This window comes from Australozyma saopauloensis, chromosome 1 (assembly GCF_035610405.1).
Source record: "Australozyma saopauloensis chromosome 1, complete sequence".
Taxonomy (NCBI): Eukaryota; Fungi; Ascomycota; class Pichiomycetes; order Serinales; family Metschnikowiaceae; genus Australozyma; species Australozyma saopauloensis.
Window position 1 is genome coordinate 1,248,713 of NC_086131.1, and position 14,140 is coordinate 1,262,852.

The 14,140-nt window shown below is 42.0% G+C and overlaps 4 protein-coding genes across 4 annotated transcripts; 2 read left to right on the forward strand and 2 right to left on the reverse strand.

The window, feature by feature from the left end:
- Nucleotides 1–118: 118 nt before the first annotated feature.
- PUMCH_000573 (uncharacterized protein) lies at nt 119–3,775 on the reverse strand (the record flags this gene model as incomplete). Its single annotated transcript, XM_063019652.1, has 1 exon — nt 119–3,775. The coding sequence occupies one exon, from the start codon at nt 3,773–3,775 to the stop codon at nt 119–121; it is 3,657 nt and encodes a 1,218-aa protein (XP_062875722.1).
- A 1,082-nt stretch (nt 3,776–4,857) lies between these two features.
- PUMCH_000574 (uncharacterized protein) lies at nt 4,858–6,153 on the reverse strand (the record flags this gene model as incomplete). Its single annotated transcript, XM_063019653.1, has 1 exon — nt 4,858–6,153. The coding sequence occupies one exon, from the start codon at nt 6,151–6,153 to the stop codon at nt 4,858–4,860; it is 1,296 nt and encodes a 431-aa protein (XP_062875723.1).
- Nucleotides 6,154–7,637: 1,484 nt separating this feature from the next.
- Nucleotides 7,638–7,838, forward strand: PUMCH_000575 (uncharacterized protein; the record flags this gene model as incomplete). Its single annotated transcript, XM_063019654.1, has 1 exon — nt 7,638–7,838. The coding sequence occupies one exon, from the start codon at nt 7,638–7,640 to the stop codon at nt 7,836–7,838; it is 201 nt and encodes a 66-aa protein (XP_062875724.1).
- Nucleotides 7,839–8,732: 894 nt separating this feature from the next.
- PUMCH_000576 (uncharacterized protein) lies at nt 8,733–10,274 on the forward strand (the record flags this gene model as incomplete). The annotated part of the gene is made up of 1 exon (XM_063019655.1): nt 8,733–10,274. One exon carries the CDS (start codon nt 8,733–8,735, stop codon nt 10,272–10,274), a length of 1,542 nt encoding a protein of 513 aa, XP_062875725.1.
- Between the last annotated feature and the right edge of the window lie 3,866 nt (nt 10,275–14,140).

Genomic DNA, 14,140 nt, shown 5'->3' on the forward strand with positions numbered 1-14,140 from the left:
AACAAAAAAAGGTGGACAATATACTAGAAGACTGCAATACATCTGCAATGCCCATGGTAAACGAAATTCTTTGGTTCTAGTGTCGAGTTCTAAGCAAGTGATACTAGCAGGTTACGAATTAAGGATCAAAATCAATCTCGATCCCTTTATCTTGGCCCAATTGCACTAAAACATTCTGCGCTTCATTGACAACAGAAATCCATTCACCCAACCCATGTTGGACGGCCAATTGATGACGATCTGTGTAGCATAGTTTCGCTTTGGTCGATTCCATTTCAATTCTCAGCGTCAAAAACTTGACTAAGGTAATGGCTCTGTTGAATATTCCACCGACAGCCAATTCTCGCAAATACTCCACGAATAATGATACGTCATCTGGATGGGGTCCTCCTTCAGCCAGTGACAGATGTATCCATTCACCCAATTGCACAACCAATTGAGAGTACTCAGACGCTAGCCCTGGCATAGTTGGTTGCCTGACAAGCCTGGGCTGTGACTTGAGCCATTCCTCGTCAATAGTGTTCTCTTCCATGTGTTTTCGTTGCTGATCCTTTAATTCTAGTTTCTCACGGATCGAAACAAACGCTAGTTTTTTATTTCGTTGTTGTTTCTCGCACTCAGCGATGAACTCATTCCGAATCGACGACGGAATCTCGTTCAACACATCTTCATCATACACCATCGTTTCATCATTGTAAGGCGTGGGTGACTCCTCTTTGAAGATCACATTCTGCACCTTTGTAGGAGATTCCCGTATCTTACGCTTTTTCTTTGTGGGTGATTCTAAGACCCGAACAGATTTGTAGCTTCCGAAGGGTTGAGATGGGAACAATTGTTGCATAAACACCTTTTGTCCGGGTTGTTTTGTTGGACTCTTCTCTTTCGACGAAACTGGGATTCCTCGCCGAAGTAATTCCTTCTTGAATTCCAATCTTATGGCGTCTGGGAGTTGATTGAAGACTTCCCAATCAATGGATTCGCTATTGACCACTCGTTCGGCATAAGGGAACATTTGGGAAGATTGAACTGCTGATACTGGCTTCAATCGAGTGTTCTTGCTAAATTGCAACTTTTGTTGATGTGTCTTTTTAGCAACTTCAATATCAACTAGTTTCGCCATGGTCACTCCAACTCCTCGAAGCTCTTCAGGTGGTATATTGAGTGAGCGGCAAAGAGCTTTCAATTCAGATCCCACAAGTCCCCAGTCATTTGTAGGTATACCCATGCTCGAAGTTCGGCTAAAAAAGTCGACTTTTCCCATTCCCATGTATTTTGGGGGATTCACAGGACTGTTGGGTTGTCTTCTCGCCAATTTGAGCAGCAAACGCGAGCCACAGACACCGATATTAATCATTCTTGTTTGCAACTCCTTGGCCACATTTACGAGAAAGGTCTCCACTTGATTGAAGGTGTCGAATCTTATACCAAAGTTGACCTCTACAGAAACGCTTTTTCTGCCTAGCAACGCTTCGCTACTTGAAGTGTCTAATTTTATCAGAGTTTGGTCGATTCCTCGGCAAAAGTTGAACAATTTCTGTCCAGTAGCCTCTCCGAGAATTCTCATAAGCTTTTGAAGAGAGAAATGTTTGACATCCCTAACAAAAATCATTGAACTGTCATTCAAGTCGGTCTCATCACACAACTTTCTGCAAAGACCGTAGCCCATACCCGGCATGTCGCGTAGGTTGGTACCGTCAAGAAATGACTCAATATCCTTGTGCAAGTAAAATTGCCCGTTCGGTTTTGCTTGTCTTGTAGCTAGTTTAGCTAAAAGAATATTCTTAGATGCTCCAATACTAATAGTGCATCCCGATAGTTTTAACACGTCATCGCGAATTTGCTTGCAGAATGAATCCACATTCACTTCTGGTTTTGAACAATGAGTTGAAGCGTCCACCAATACTTCGTCAATCAGGACAGGAAAGATTGAATCAAAGAAATTTGATGAAATCAAGTATGTATAAAATGCATGCGACGCTTTCTCATAAGCATTGAAATCATAGTCAATGACTTTAAGGTCTGGACACAACTGCATTGCATTGCCTAGCCACAGTCCATTTCTGATTCCTTTCAGTCTAGCGACATAATTGCAACTGGCTACATCAGAAGATTTGCCTCCATGAGATACAGCAATTGGATCTCTGTTGATGTCTAAATTGGGGTGCAGTAAGGCAGAAACAGCGGCAAAGAAACAATCAAAATCTATGTGAAGGACCACATGAGGCACATCAGGTTTCTTAGCCAGAAAATCAGGATGATTTGCCACAAGTCGAATGAATTTGGATCGCAAATCCGCTTTCCAGGTACTCAAATGATGCAAACGAGAGTTGGCAAAGAAATGCGCTAAAAAGTCAGGATGTTTCGCATCCATTTGCCCAAAAGCATTTCGAGGGCGAGCAATTTGGAATTGGGAAAACTTAGGTTCAGTTTGCTTATCAAGGGTCGTTCCCGAGGCAGTTTTACTAGGGTCCTCTGCAATCTCTCTGAAATCATCTACAACAGAATTCACTCGGATACCTTCTAAATCACCATCAAGATTCGTCGATTCTTCTGCTCCTAAACCGAGCAATAACTCGTCATCATCTAGTATCTCAGAGTCGAGGATTTCGTTGTCGTCAATCAAATTCTCAAGTGCATTGACGCTAAGAGACTCAGGTGTTGGCGATGTTGCAGGAGCGGAAGTATCGTCTATTGTTGACTTGACTTTTTCAAATCCTAGTCTTTTCTGATCGTAATCCACATCGTCAATGAGTCTGTAATTCCTCCAATCTTGTAAGACTTGTTTCTCTACAGAATCGGCTATCCAAGCAGCTCTCACAACTTTATAATTGCGAAATTCAATCCGCTTCCGAGGAGTCAATTTGTCGCAAACAATATGTGTGGCCGCGGACTTATTGTTCAAGTACTGGAGAAAGACGCCGCCATGAAGTATAACCAATTTATGGATCACAGGAAGGGAAGGAACAGTGTTTCCGTTGACGAATATGGTGCAGTTAGCAAAAATGGTTGGGATTTGGGAGCTTTCGCCGTTGGCCCTACGACGACGTTTCTCCCACTGAACGAAGTATTGATCCGCTAGCTGCTGCTTACGGTGCTTGTTATCAAAATATGTTTCAAAATCGCCAAATTTGTGCTGGTCGCCCACGTGGCCAAAGTTAGACACATCCGCCTCATCGTCGCTGTCCAGCAGTTCTTTCGAGACGACATCTGGTATTGGGTTAATGGGATCGACAAGGACATCTGTCGAAATGGATAAGCCGCTAGCTTGTCGTAGTTCGTTCGAATTTGTCAATTGGCGATTTTGGTCCGTTTGAGTTCCAAAGGTGAAGCTAGAGCGCATGACATTTGAGATGGGGCCTTCTTGCAGGTTACCAACCTCAAATTCTATGTCACTTGCTGCATCTTGTGCGAATTGAGCACCTGATTTTTCATCTCCTTTGTTGCCTTCTGCACCTACTTCTCCCCTGTCTGAGTCTGCATCATCATCCGTAACTACAGCAGCCAATTGATTGGCACAAATCTCGAACGACAGCGTAGACGCAGAGTGAAAAGAGTTCTGGGATCTCTGTTTGGGCACTGAATTGTTCAATTTCATCAACACCGAATCGAGGTCATCATTGAATGGGTCCGAGCCAAAGGACGAAAGAACAGACGGAATACGGCCAGCGTGCGCTTTTTCCTTCTGGCTTGCGTGGCCAATATTATTTATGTGTGCTACTAGTTGCGAGTCATCGAGCAGGTGGAAGAACAGATCGATTGAGTCTTCATTTTCCATGGATCATAGGTCAAATGTGGAGAAACAAGATGTATAAGATAGGATAATGTAAACTATGAAGGTTAGGGTATTGGCATGCGGTATGGCCTAGCATACAGTATTGTTTTTTTTTTTAGAATTTAGTGTTACGATATAAGATATACTACAGTTACTAGTAGTAGAAGTAGTGATAGTAGTAGTAGTAGAGTGGATGTAGTAGAGGTACTAGTAGAGGTACTAGTAGTGGTGCGAGTGCTACTGAACATTGTTCAAATGTTGCCATGGTAGATATAGTAAAATGTTTGAAAGTTGATAATATCATTTATTAGGAATATTTGAATGAGAGTTTCTCGGAGCAGACTGATTGTCCTCGTGAAATTAGTATCGCATTTCCAGTACACATTGGATAGCCTCGTCGACCAAATTCCAAATTGGACAAGAGAATTCATAGAAGATACTCAAAAAAAGTCTCGCTTTCTGATACATGAACGAATCTGAAATATTTTGAGCTGTTTTCTATCTCTGTATATTGCCGAGACTGTTGGGTTGATGATTCTGCCTTATTTGCTCTTTAACTACTATAGCTAGCAGAGCGGTATTTGTTGCCCTATATACCCAACTATAGCTAGACTTATTTAAATCACGCTTTGAACCAGCATAGCGCCAACGTCACTTGATATTTTCAATACGGTAATCTGGTGGTACTTTATGACTTATCTGTCCAACAGGGACCATGGCCCAAATTATTCTTCAGTGCATGTATTCAAATGTCCGGCTCATATCCAGTTTCTTTTGTTCTCAATTTATACTTCTCAATAAATCTGGAGTTGTAATTACCTTCAAAAATCTATACTTTATATTATTGATTTTCTTCTCCTATGCTGGGCGTGCAATACACAATTTCCTCTCACATACTGAGGAGACCTGCTCCTCATACTCCACCACCCACTTTTTTCTCGAAATGGACTGCTTACGCGAGATATAAAGCCTACAGCCAGTAAGAATGAAATAGATTATTATAGAGATGGTTAAATCATCAGACCAGCTGCTGATATGTTGACTAAAAGTGAAAGATTGCCTCAACGACATCCCGATGTCTGAGTTTATGCTGCGTGTTGTTGTGCCTGACGATTCCGCACTTCAGCAACGATACCAAGATCGTGAATAATACATTCTATGGGTATCTTGACTCTGCAGCGGTTGACCTGCTTTTGCTCAGCTCTCTTTTCAAAGAACGATTTTTCATTTGGCCCGAGTTCTTTCAAGTGCATAATTTGGCGTTCTCCGTTCTTGACAGTTCTGACCTGCCTGAAATCTTCCTCTGAGATATCGGATGGCCAAGCGTCCCCAATAGTCTTTCTTATCTTTCTCCGACCTGCGAAAGCTTCCCGTCTCTCCAGATCGACCGAATTGTTGAGCCGCCGGCAAGAGTCAGGTTTGGTAAACAGCAAAATCAACCAGATTCCTAACATCAATGTGCAAGCTGAGGCAAAGCATACCCGAAACTTCTCTATGGAAGTCCAACTCTGCCATGAAACAACAACGTGTTCCCGAAAGGTGGGGTCCTGGGCAAAGTATTTCAAGTTTTGAAATACTGTCGTTGAAGCAACGGTTTGCACTGCTGATGCTATTTCCTGAACGGGTAAAAATATAGGAATCAAAAACGAGAAGCACAAGATTGCGAGAAAGACTCCGAATTTCTGATTGCCAAGCCCCAAATCCAATCTTTGTGTCTCTTTAGCCATTCCCCACATGAGTGGTACAAGCCCGAGGTAGTACACAAGCAGTTGAGTATCTTCGTTGAACTCTGCGAGAATCTCGTCCTTCACGGCGTTGGTACTTTTCCCCCACAGATTCTCCTCGGGAAATTTCCAATCCACGAAAGAATTGACATTTTTTCTGACTTCGGAATAATCCTCAATTAACCTATCTGGCTGCAGTTCCAAGACTGAGGGTTGTCCTTGTGCCATAGCCTGGGCGTCTTTCATGATCGTTTTGTGATCTGACACAAGTCTTCCAACACCTCCAAACACCGTAGTATGGAAAAAACTGGTACTAGAGAAGAATTCGGCCTGCTCCCCAATACTTAAACGGCTTATTACGGAGAGCAAATTAGAGTTCCAGATAACATTCATACGTGTGTACTTGAAGTCAAGTATCTCTCCATGGATGTTCACATCCACTTCCTGGAGACCTGCTTCTTCATCATCAGCATTGCCATCAGCACTTTCTTGAGTGGGACTCTTCAGAAACCAGCCGACGATACGCTTTATCCAAGACTTCTGAGCTGCTTCAGGCTGCCCTACAGCGGCACTCTCCTGAATAGGCTGCTTCTCAATCTGAATGCCTCCTTCTTGGCCTCTCTTCACATATACCAATTCAATGCTTTTTCTGTTCATGGCTTGGGTGAAATTAAGTTTGATCTCGAAGAAGTATGTATGATTACAAACACAAAGCCAAAGCGCCGCGCATTTATATCGACAAAAAAAAATAAAATCCAAATGAAATAAAAAATAAAAAGTCTTTCGAAAACTGGATTGTCAAATTATACAAATTATTAGACATTCATTTTTGTTTCTCTTTTGATTATTGCAAATCGAGTTCTGTAGATGATATCGTGTTGTGATAGACATCATTGGATCTCAGGCAAAAATGAATAATAAGACTAGCGTTTTTCGGTCGAATTTGCCTATCGCATAATTCACATAAGCTGGAAGCCGTTGATAGAACACAAATTTTCCCTTTGTGGTGGAGTGTGTCTACTGCTGGTGGTTGTGTTGGTATTGGTTTGCAAAAGATCGACTTTGAGTGCGACATTGAGCGTGTGTTCCAACCGGTTCAGCATCAAGGTCAATCTTACTCCGGTGACTCTGGTGTGTTCTTGGAGAGATTTGTGGAGAACGCTCGTCACGCTGAGATCCAAACGTTCGGTGATGGTAACGGTAAGGCTATTGCCTTGAAGGAAAGAGTTTATCATCGCAAAAAAGAAAGATGGCTGTTTCTGGCTGTATTACCAACATCGACTACTTGCGTTCTCTCGCAAATTCTGCGATGTTTGAACAGGCTAAGATTGCAACCAAGGTATTCGAATTGTACGCTTGCAATCCAAACGCTTTCGAGGTGGTTGTTTCTGGCACTTGCACCACTGTACAAAATTTTTCTAATAGAAAGGGATTGTGGCACGTTGGTGTACCTCCTTCTGGTTGTATGGATGAGTATGCCTCTAGAATTGCAAACAGCCGTGTGGGTAACCACAAGAAGTCTCCAGCTTTGGAGATTACCTTTAGCCGTCTAACTCTCTTTCTGTATCACGATGGTATTGTTGGCCAAGTCCCAGTGGAGGTTGATGGTGTTGCCGTTAAGCAATGGACACCAATCCATATCAAGAAAGGCGAGAAATTGCCTACTGGCAAATTGAAGAACGGATGCAGAGCTTACTCAGCCACTAGTGGCTGCAGTAAAGTTTGCGAGTGTTTGGGTTTTCGTTTCTGATTACTACTGGTGGCACGCCAATGAGGTTTTCGGAGGATGGGTTGACTATTGGTATTCTGCCAGAAGGACAATGCTAGATTCACCAATCTTCTTTTCAATGCAATGTGCGAGCAGAGAGGCGCCAACAATGACTGCGTGCCTTCCGACCTGAGTATGAGCGAGGTTAATGATGGTCAGGGTGTTTGGAGTATGACCATCATGCAAGCTGTGGAGAGAAACTTCACCAATGGAGATAAGTCGTGGCTTTAATTGACCCAAGCCGTTTCTATCACCATGAACAATCGTTGGGATCCTAGCATGTGTCAGGGAGGCTTGAGATGGCAAATTTTCACCTGGAACTTGGGATATAATTGCAAGAACAGTATCGCCAACGAATGTCTTTACCACATCGATGCTCATTCGTATAGATACACCGAGCAACAGGTTTACTTGGATAATGTCAACAATGTCTTCAACTGCATGTGGTCCGTTGGCTTCTTTGGTAACACCCTGGAGTTCATCATCTATGATGGTGCTGAGGATATCAGCAACTGTCCCCGTGATAACAATCTATAGAATTCAAAGTTCCAAAGTTTTCTCATTTCTCTGTTGATTCCAGTTTTGTTAATGAGTCTTGTGCGTATAATGCAGTTCATGAACTCAGATGTTCTCCACCCATATTTATTAAAAGGTTCCTATATAGAGGTACTATCTATGCTCTCATTACAGACAAGAAGAGCTTCTACACTCGTTTTTCCGTAAAACTTCATATAAATGCTTCTTCTTACTAATCCATCCAAAACTTCATGTTCATAACCAGGAGAACGACCTAGCTGTAGCAAACAAGAGCAACCCTTAGAAAACAAATAAAAAAGAAGAGAAAAAAGTTCGAGTTTCATGTTCCTTAAATACTGTCCCTTCACCAAGATATTCCATTCCCTACTTGTACAGAGACCAATTGGAACCAAACCAACCTGCATCCCGAATCTTCGATCCTGTTTCAACAATTCCAGGGTCCCATGCACATAACCACAAAATGAATCGACAAATCGGCATCATATACAGTTGATTTATAGTATCAATTGCGAAGTTACATCCAGCAGGCTAGATTCCATGGTAAGTTGCCAAATTTTGGTATCATATCCGTTGAGATCACACCTGTTTTGGATGGATTTGACAGCATCCTGACCAGACCAGACCTGCAGGGCCACACGTCAATTAAAGATGCGGGTGTTAACTTCCTTAGATCAAGTGTCTAAATCGCGCATTTTCAGAGATATGATAGGCTACGAAATCAAAATATTGCTGCTTGACTTCAATTCGCGTGACTTTTGAGTGAATCTGGCGGTTTCACTTGCCCAAGTTCCTGCAATAGGCAATTTACCGCTAGATGTATCCGGTACATCAGTGAACAGAATGGAACCCAAATCCCTATAAATAGGGTGGTTGAGGGCACCTTCAACATTTTATTTGTCCTTTAATTTTGTATTCCTTATTAAAGAAAAGCATGAGATTCTCTGCCATATTTCTCCTTGCAGAAGCAGTTAGCACTGTCGTCATTAGTTCCAACACCATTGTGTCTGCAAATTATCCCACAGCAGATATCACGGTAAATCTGGGTGTATTCTATACCATTATCAATCCAGCGGGTCAATTTACTGGATCATTGAACATCGCAGGAGAGCTCTTTTTCGTGGCCTCGGGTCAGATATCATCTCCCCCGGGCGTCCTGCTCCAGCTTAGCTCTTTTTCTAACACAGGAACCATTGTTTTTGAGAATCTTGTAAAACTCAATCCTGTTACCATTAACATCAAGTCTAATCTGTTTTCAAACTCTGGAACCATGTTTATGGCCGCCGACACTTCAACCTTTGGCGGATACAGCTATTCACTCGGATCCGCTGGAACTTGGCAAAACACAGGAACAATTCTTGTTGTAGGTTCGTCCTTGGCATCTACGCCAACTCTTTTTGTCGCAGCTTCAGTTGCCGCAGAAAACTCAGGAGCGATCTGCTTTAGGAACGCAAGCTTTTTCCCAGGCAACATGAACGTGAATAGTGGTGGCTGCATCAATTTAGGAGCCGGGGGATCAATCACTATTTCTGATGGATTTTTGCTCGATCAAACCATCTACATGTCTGACACAACCTCTACTGTTTCAGTGAGTGTGACCGCCAACCCATGCATGTTCTCTATTGGAGGCTTCACTGGGTCCAACAAAATCATTGTTTTCGGAACCAGCCCAACAGTTTTGGCTCGGACTTCTAACCTCATCACAGCATTATATGTTACTGTCGGTGGTTATACTTGTTCTTTCTCGCTTCTTGGATATTATCCAGGAAATTTCGGTTTTCTGGGCAGTAGACTAACTTATCTGGGAACTGTTCCCACCCTCAACGCTCCATCGACTTGTTCGTGCCCTGGTTCCATTCCCTTGTCTCCAAATGTTGTAGTAACCACGACCGTGTTCTGGACGGGATCAGTAACAGAAACTGCAACCAGTACCGGGGCTACTCTTGCAACAGATTTAGTTCTTGTTCAAGTTCCCGTGCCTACCACCACTGTTACCACCACAGTATTTAATATTACTGGGGCTATCACAACCACCATCACAGGGCTTACACAAAACACTGTGCTTGTTGAAGAACCTAGTCCTACTACCACCATCATTACAACTGTGACATCTCTCACTGCCACTACCACTACTACAGTTGCCGGTTCTTCTACAGTGACGGTCGTGGTTGAAGTTCCAATCCCTGTAAGTACAGTCACATCCACGACAGGTAGTTCGAGTGCAACTACAACTTCAAGTGGCGGGGCATCTAACACAGTTGTCAGTTCTGTGACTACATCATCAGGGTCAAACACTAGCGGAAATATTGGCTCGTCTGGTTCTGTTTCTACTTCTACTTCGACTTCAACTTCAACTTCTAGTTCAGGTTCTAGTTCTAGCTTTAGCACTGTCAGTTCCACTTCTTCTCGGAAATCTGGGGCCGACAAATCCACAGCTTCTTTAGTTATGCTTCTCCTTCTGCTACTTGGAGTATAGTTGTATCGAGGTGCTGAAGCTTTGGCAGCCTACGTGTGCAAGTATCCCTTGCTATACATAATTATTAGAAATTAAACTCGGGCTGCCTCACTATATCACCCTAGGGTTATTATGGTCGAGTAGTTATAGCTTTATAAAGTGGAAGCTAACCTTCGATTATTGTCATTTTGATGGTATGGTTTGAATTCATTCTTACGTCAACCAAGAGCACAGTTGTAGTGGCACCGGATCATGAACTTGAGTAGAAAAAAAGGTCCAAAACGAATCATTCTTCACGATTTTTAAACGAAATTGTGATTCAAAGACATCCCAGGCCGTCTTTCAGCATTCACTGTATAAACATCGTCCTTTCCTAGTTATTGAGCTCTGGAAGTCTTCACAGCAAACCTAGGAATATATATGAAGAAAATTCAGGTTCAAAAGATTCTGTTATTAGCCATTCATATAAATTCCTCATTTATGGTCATTTTTTATCATTTCTCTTCCCTCGCCCTGCAAGGCAAAGCACAACTTGATGTCTACTAATGAATAGAGATGAATATCACTCCTTCATTATGAATTTTGATTGATTGGCTGATACCAGCTCAAAGTATATTCTTCACAGTGTTCTGGGGAAGTTCCAGCTCAGTTATTTTCAATGAGTCCTCGAATCAGGTCTGGTCTCAAATTAAGTACTCGCTTCACTCAAATATTCTTCCAAAATTGTTTTTCTTCTCGTGGATATTAGAATATCTTCAATACATGAAGAAGTATTTGAGTTCAGATGATTGCAAGTTCAAGCATTTCAGTGAGCAGCATCTTATATGGAAGTAGAATCTGTAATTTAGCTTTGTGAATCCTTTATCTTGGAACTATTATCTTTCTGAATTGCCTCATATCATGAATGGGGAAGATTTTGTCTCCTTTTATGCTCTGGTTTTGTCAAGGGGTATGTATTGGTCTACGTAACGCCATGTTGAAATTACGAAGTCTTAACGAATTCTTCCAAATTGGATCAACAGGTGATTTAATCCCAATTGTGGCTATATCCTATTTGCTGAGGGCTATTATATCTGCACCGGTTCAGGTCCTACTCATACTCTCTTGCAGTAAAATTGTTTGATACCTACGTCAAACTCTCCGTACCTCCGAATCACAACCATACTTTATATAATCTCTTATCTCGGAATTACAATTGCAGGTAATTCTGCTCTTTGCTCACCGGAATTTCTTGTCATGCAAGAGTCATTTAACATCGAAAACACCACAACAGCAATTATCAAGAGAGAGGACGTGTCGCTTTCACGCCCAGAAGAAGTAGGCATTTACGCATATCTTTTATAGAGAACACAGTCATGATCGAATTCTCGCGTGACTTAGTTTATCATTCATCTGCCAATTCTTGGGCCATATACTCCAATAAAAACCAAATGATTTGTCTTAGGGAAGTTAAGCTGTTGCACAAATTATCAAGTTCTCTTTTGTTGCTAAAACATTAGCTTCATATTGAGCATATCTGAGTCTTAACAAGAAGGATTAGTTTAGATGGCGGTATTAAATGACATAATTCATGTTAGGTTACTGATAGTTTGAGTGATTTATGACTTAGAAATAAGTAGATAGTGATTGACCTTCTAACACAAATGGGCGGGCGGAGCCTCCCTTTTGTATACGAGAATTACTAGCATCCCAATCTGTGACCCTTCAGCTAGGCGTCGCAGATCGGTTTACACCTTCCTGGTACACCTAACAACTGTGCTCCAGATCGAGACTTCCCTATCTGGTCAGCTGACGTAAGCATTCTAACGTCTCCCTAACAATTCAAGTCCAGATTTGCAATGGCCGAAATGTGTGTGGAAATGAGCATGTGGATAAATGAAACTCATAGTTGCGCGATCTGGGTGACCCTGATCACAATAATCCTTGTAACGTTCATGGATTCGTACTAGAATTAAATACCGCCCATTTTAATACTTTATGCTGCAGGCTTTTGTAGTGGCAGAACACATGCAAATAGACATTTCTGATAGCACCAGAGCTGGCCAAGACATTTGTTTAGCTCTCAAACTTAGTTCGAAGAATGGATACACTTTATCTAGAGAAAACCGGGGAGCGGTTGCTCGATTTAGAAAAGAAAGTACTCTCTGCACTTTTCAATCCAAAAGATGCGGACATTGAAGGCATCATCGACTTAGGGTCCGAATTCCTTGCCGATTTGAAGGAATCGAATGCGCAAAATGTCAGAAATATAGAAGAAGATGCGCTTTGGATACTTGGATTTATGAATCGGCGGCTACGGGATGAATTATTCGCCTACAGAGATGCCTTTGAGGAAGCTATGGAAAGTGGGAAAAGACTGTATGATATCAAGGAGCTCAAGGTCAATTTGATAAAGGCCCTTGATAATTTGACACCTGGGACACGGAAGCTTGCGGATGATCTTGCCAAAATCCAGAGCACGGCGAAAGCCACATACGCGAAAATAAACGATACGGGTCAAGGGGATGAACCTGAGTCTTTTACGGTACAGGCTGAATTAAGAAAAGCTTGTATAGAAGTGCAGTCCAAGATTCAGGGTCACTATGTTTTCTTAGAATTCACAAAGTTCTACCTTCATCGCGCAAAAGAAGCGAATTACAGTTTCAAACGTGTTAACGAGGTCTTACTGAGCTATTTGGATCAAAATCACGAAAGGAGTGATGAGAAATCCACTAGACGAAAAGCTTTGTAACAGTACAGTTGTATAGGTTGACGCCTCAGAACAACATTTTATGAGGACCTCTGTTGGCAACAACAGGGCTTGGTGAAGTTTCGTATAGTAGTATTCTCGTTATATATTCAAGTCATCTGATTGACCACAGAGTTGCGTTATTGTTTCTATATGCTCTACATTAATCAATAAATTTAACTCATAGAGTATTACGGCTAGATAACTGAATCAAGAATATCGAGATAGCTGTCGACCCTAGGATAAAAAGCGATCGAATAAGGTGCTCTAGATAATGAACGTAAGATAAGAGACATCGAATGAGAAGCTCTGGACAACGACGATAGGGCAAGACAGAAGCGTCGGGCCGCTAGGACGGCCCGTCGATAAGCCTTAGACGGCCCAATGATGGTTCTTTGATAACAAGAGGTGGGGTTCGTAAGCTTGCCCGAAGATCTGACCAGTAGGTTAGATCCGGCTATAAGTATGACTAACTATGGTCAGTTTTGAGAGCCACTAGTACAGGTTTTATGACTTAAGAAACAACCGAGTAAACAGATCATTGAAAATGAATGATCGTCCTAACAATTCCGGCCGGGTAAAACTGGAAGCTATGAACGAAATTCTCGGTACAAATGAATTTTACACTACCTGAAAGGCGAGTCGCACTTCTTTTGGACTCACTCACTTATTGGCTCTTGTTAGTACCTGCTGATTTTTTTTCTGTGGGAGCAGATCAATTCTTGTAAGCATAAAGAGTCGAAGTGACATGAGTTTTCCGCATATCAAATACTTCAATCCACTGAGTAACTTAATTTTTGTACGGTGTCCGGGACACAGTGTCTCAAAGTTGTTGCAATTCTCTCAAAATGAGTTGGTGGGACGATCTCTATGTAGATCTTCAGGACTCTGACAGACAATGGTTCTTAAGTTCTTTACAAATCATCATGAAACGTCGACTCGACGGGCACGATCAGCAACAAATACCGAAAATACCACTTAATGGGAATAGCGTACAGTGTGTAAATGCAATCGAAGATGCTGTTAGTATAGGACACAGACTATTAGAAGAAATGGATGAGGTCATGAATAAATACAAAGAGACAACTGCCGAGTTTCTTAGAAACTACGAGGCAAGTGAGGAATCATTGCGACTTTTGAACTTACAGGGGTATTTCTC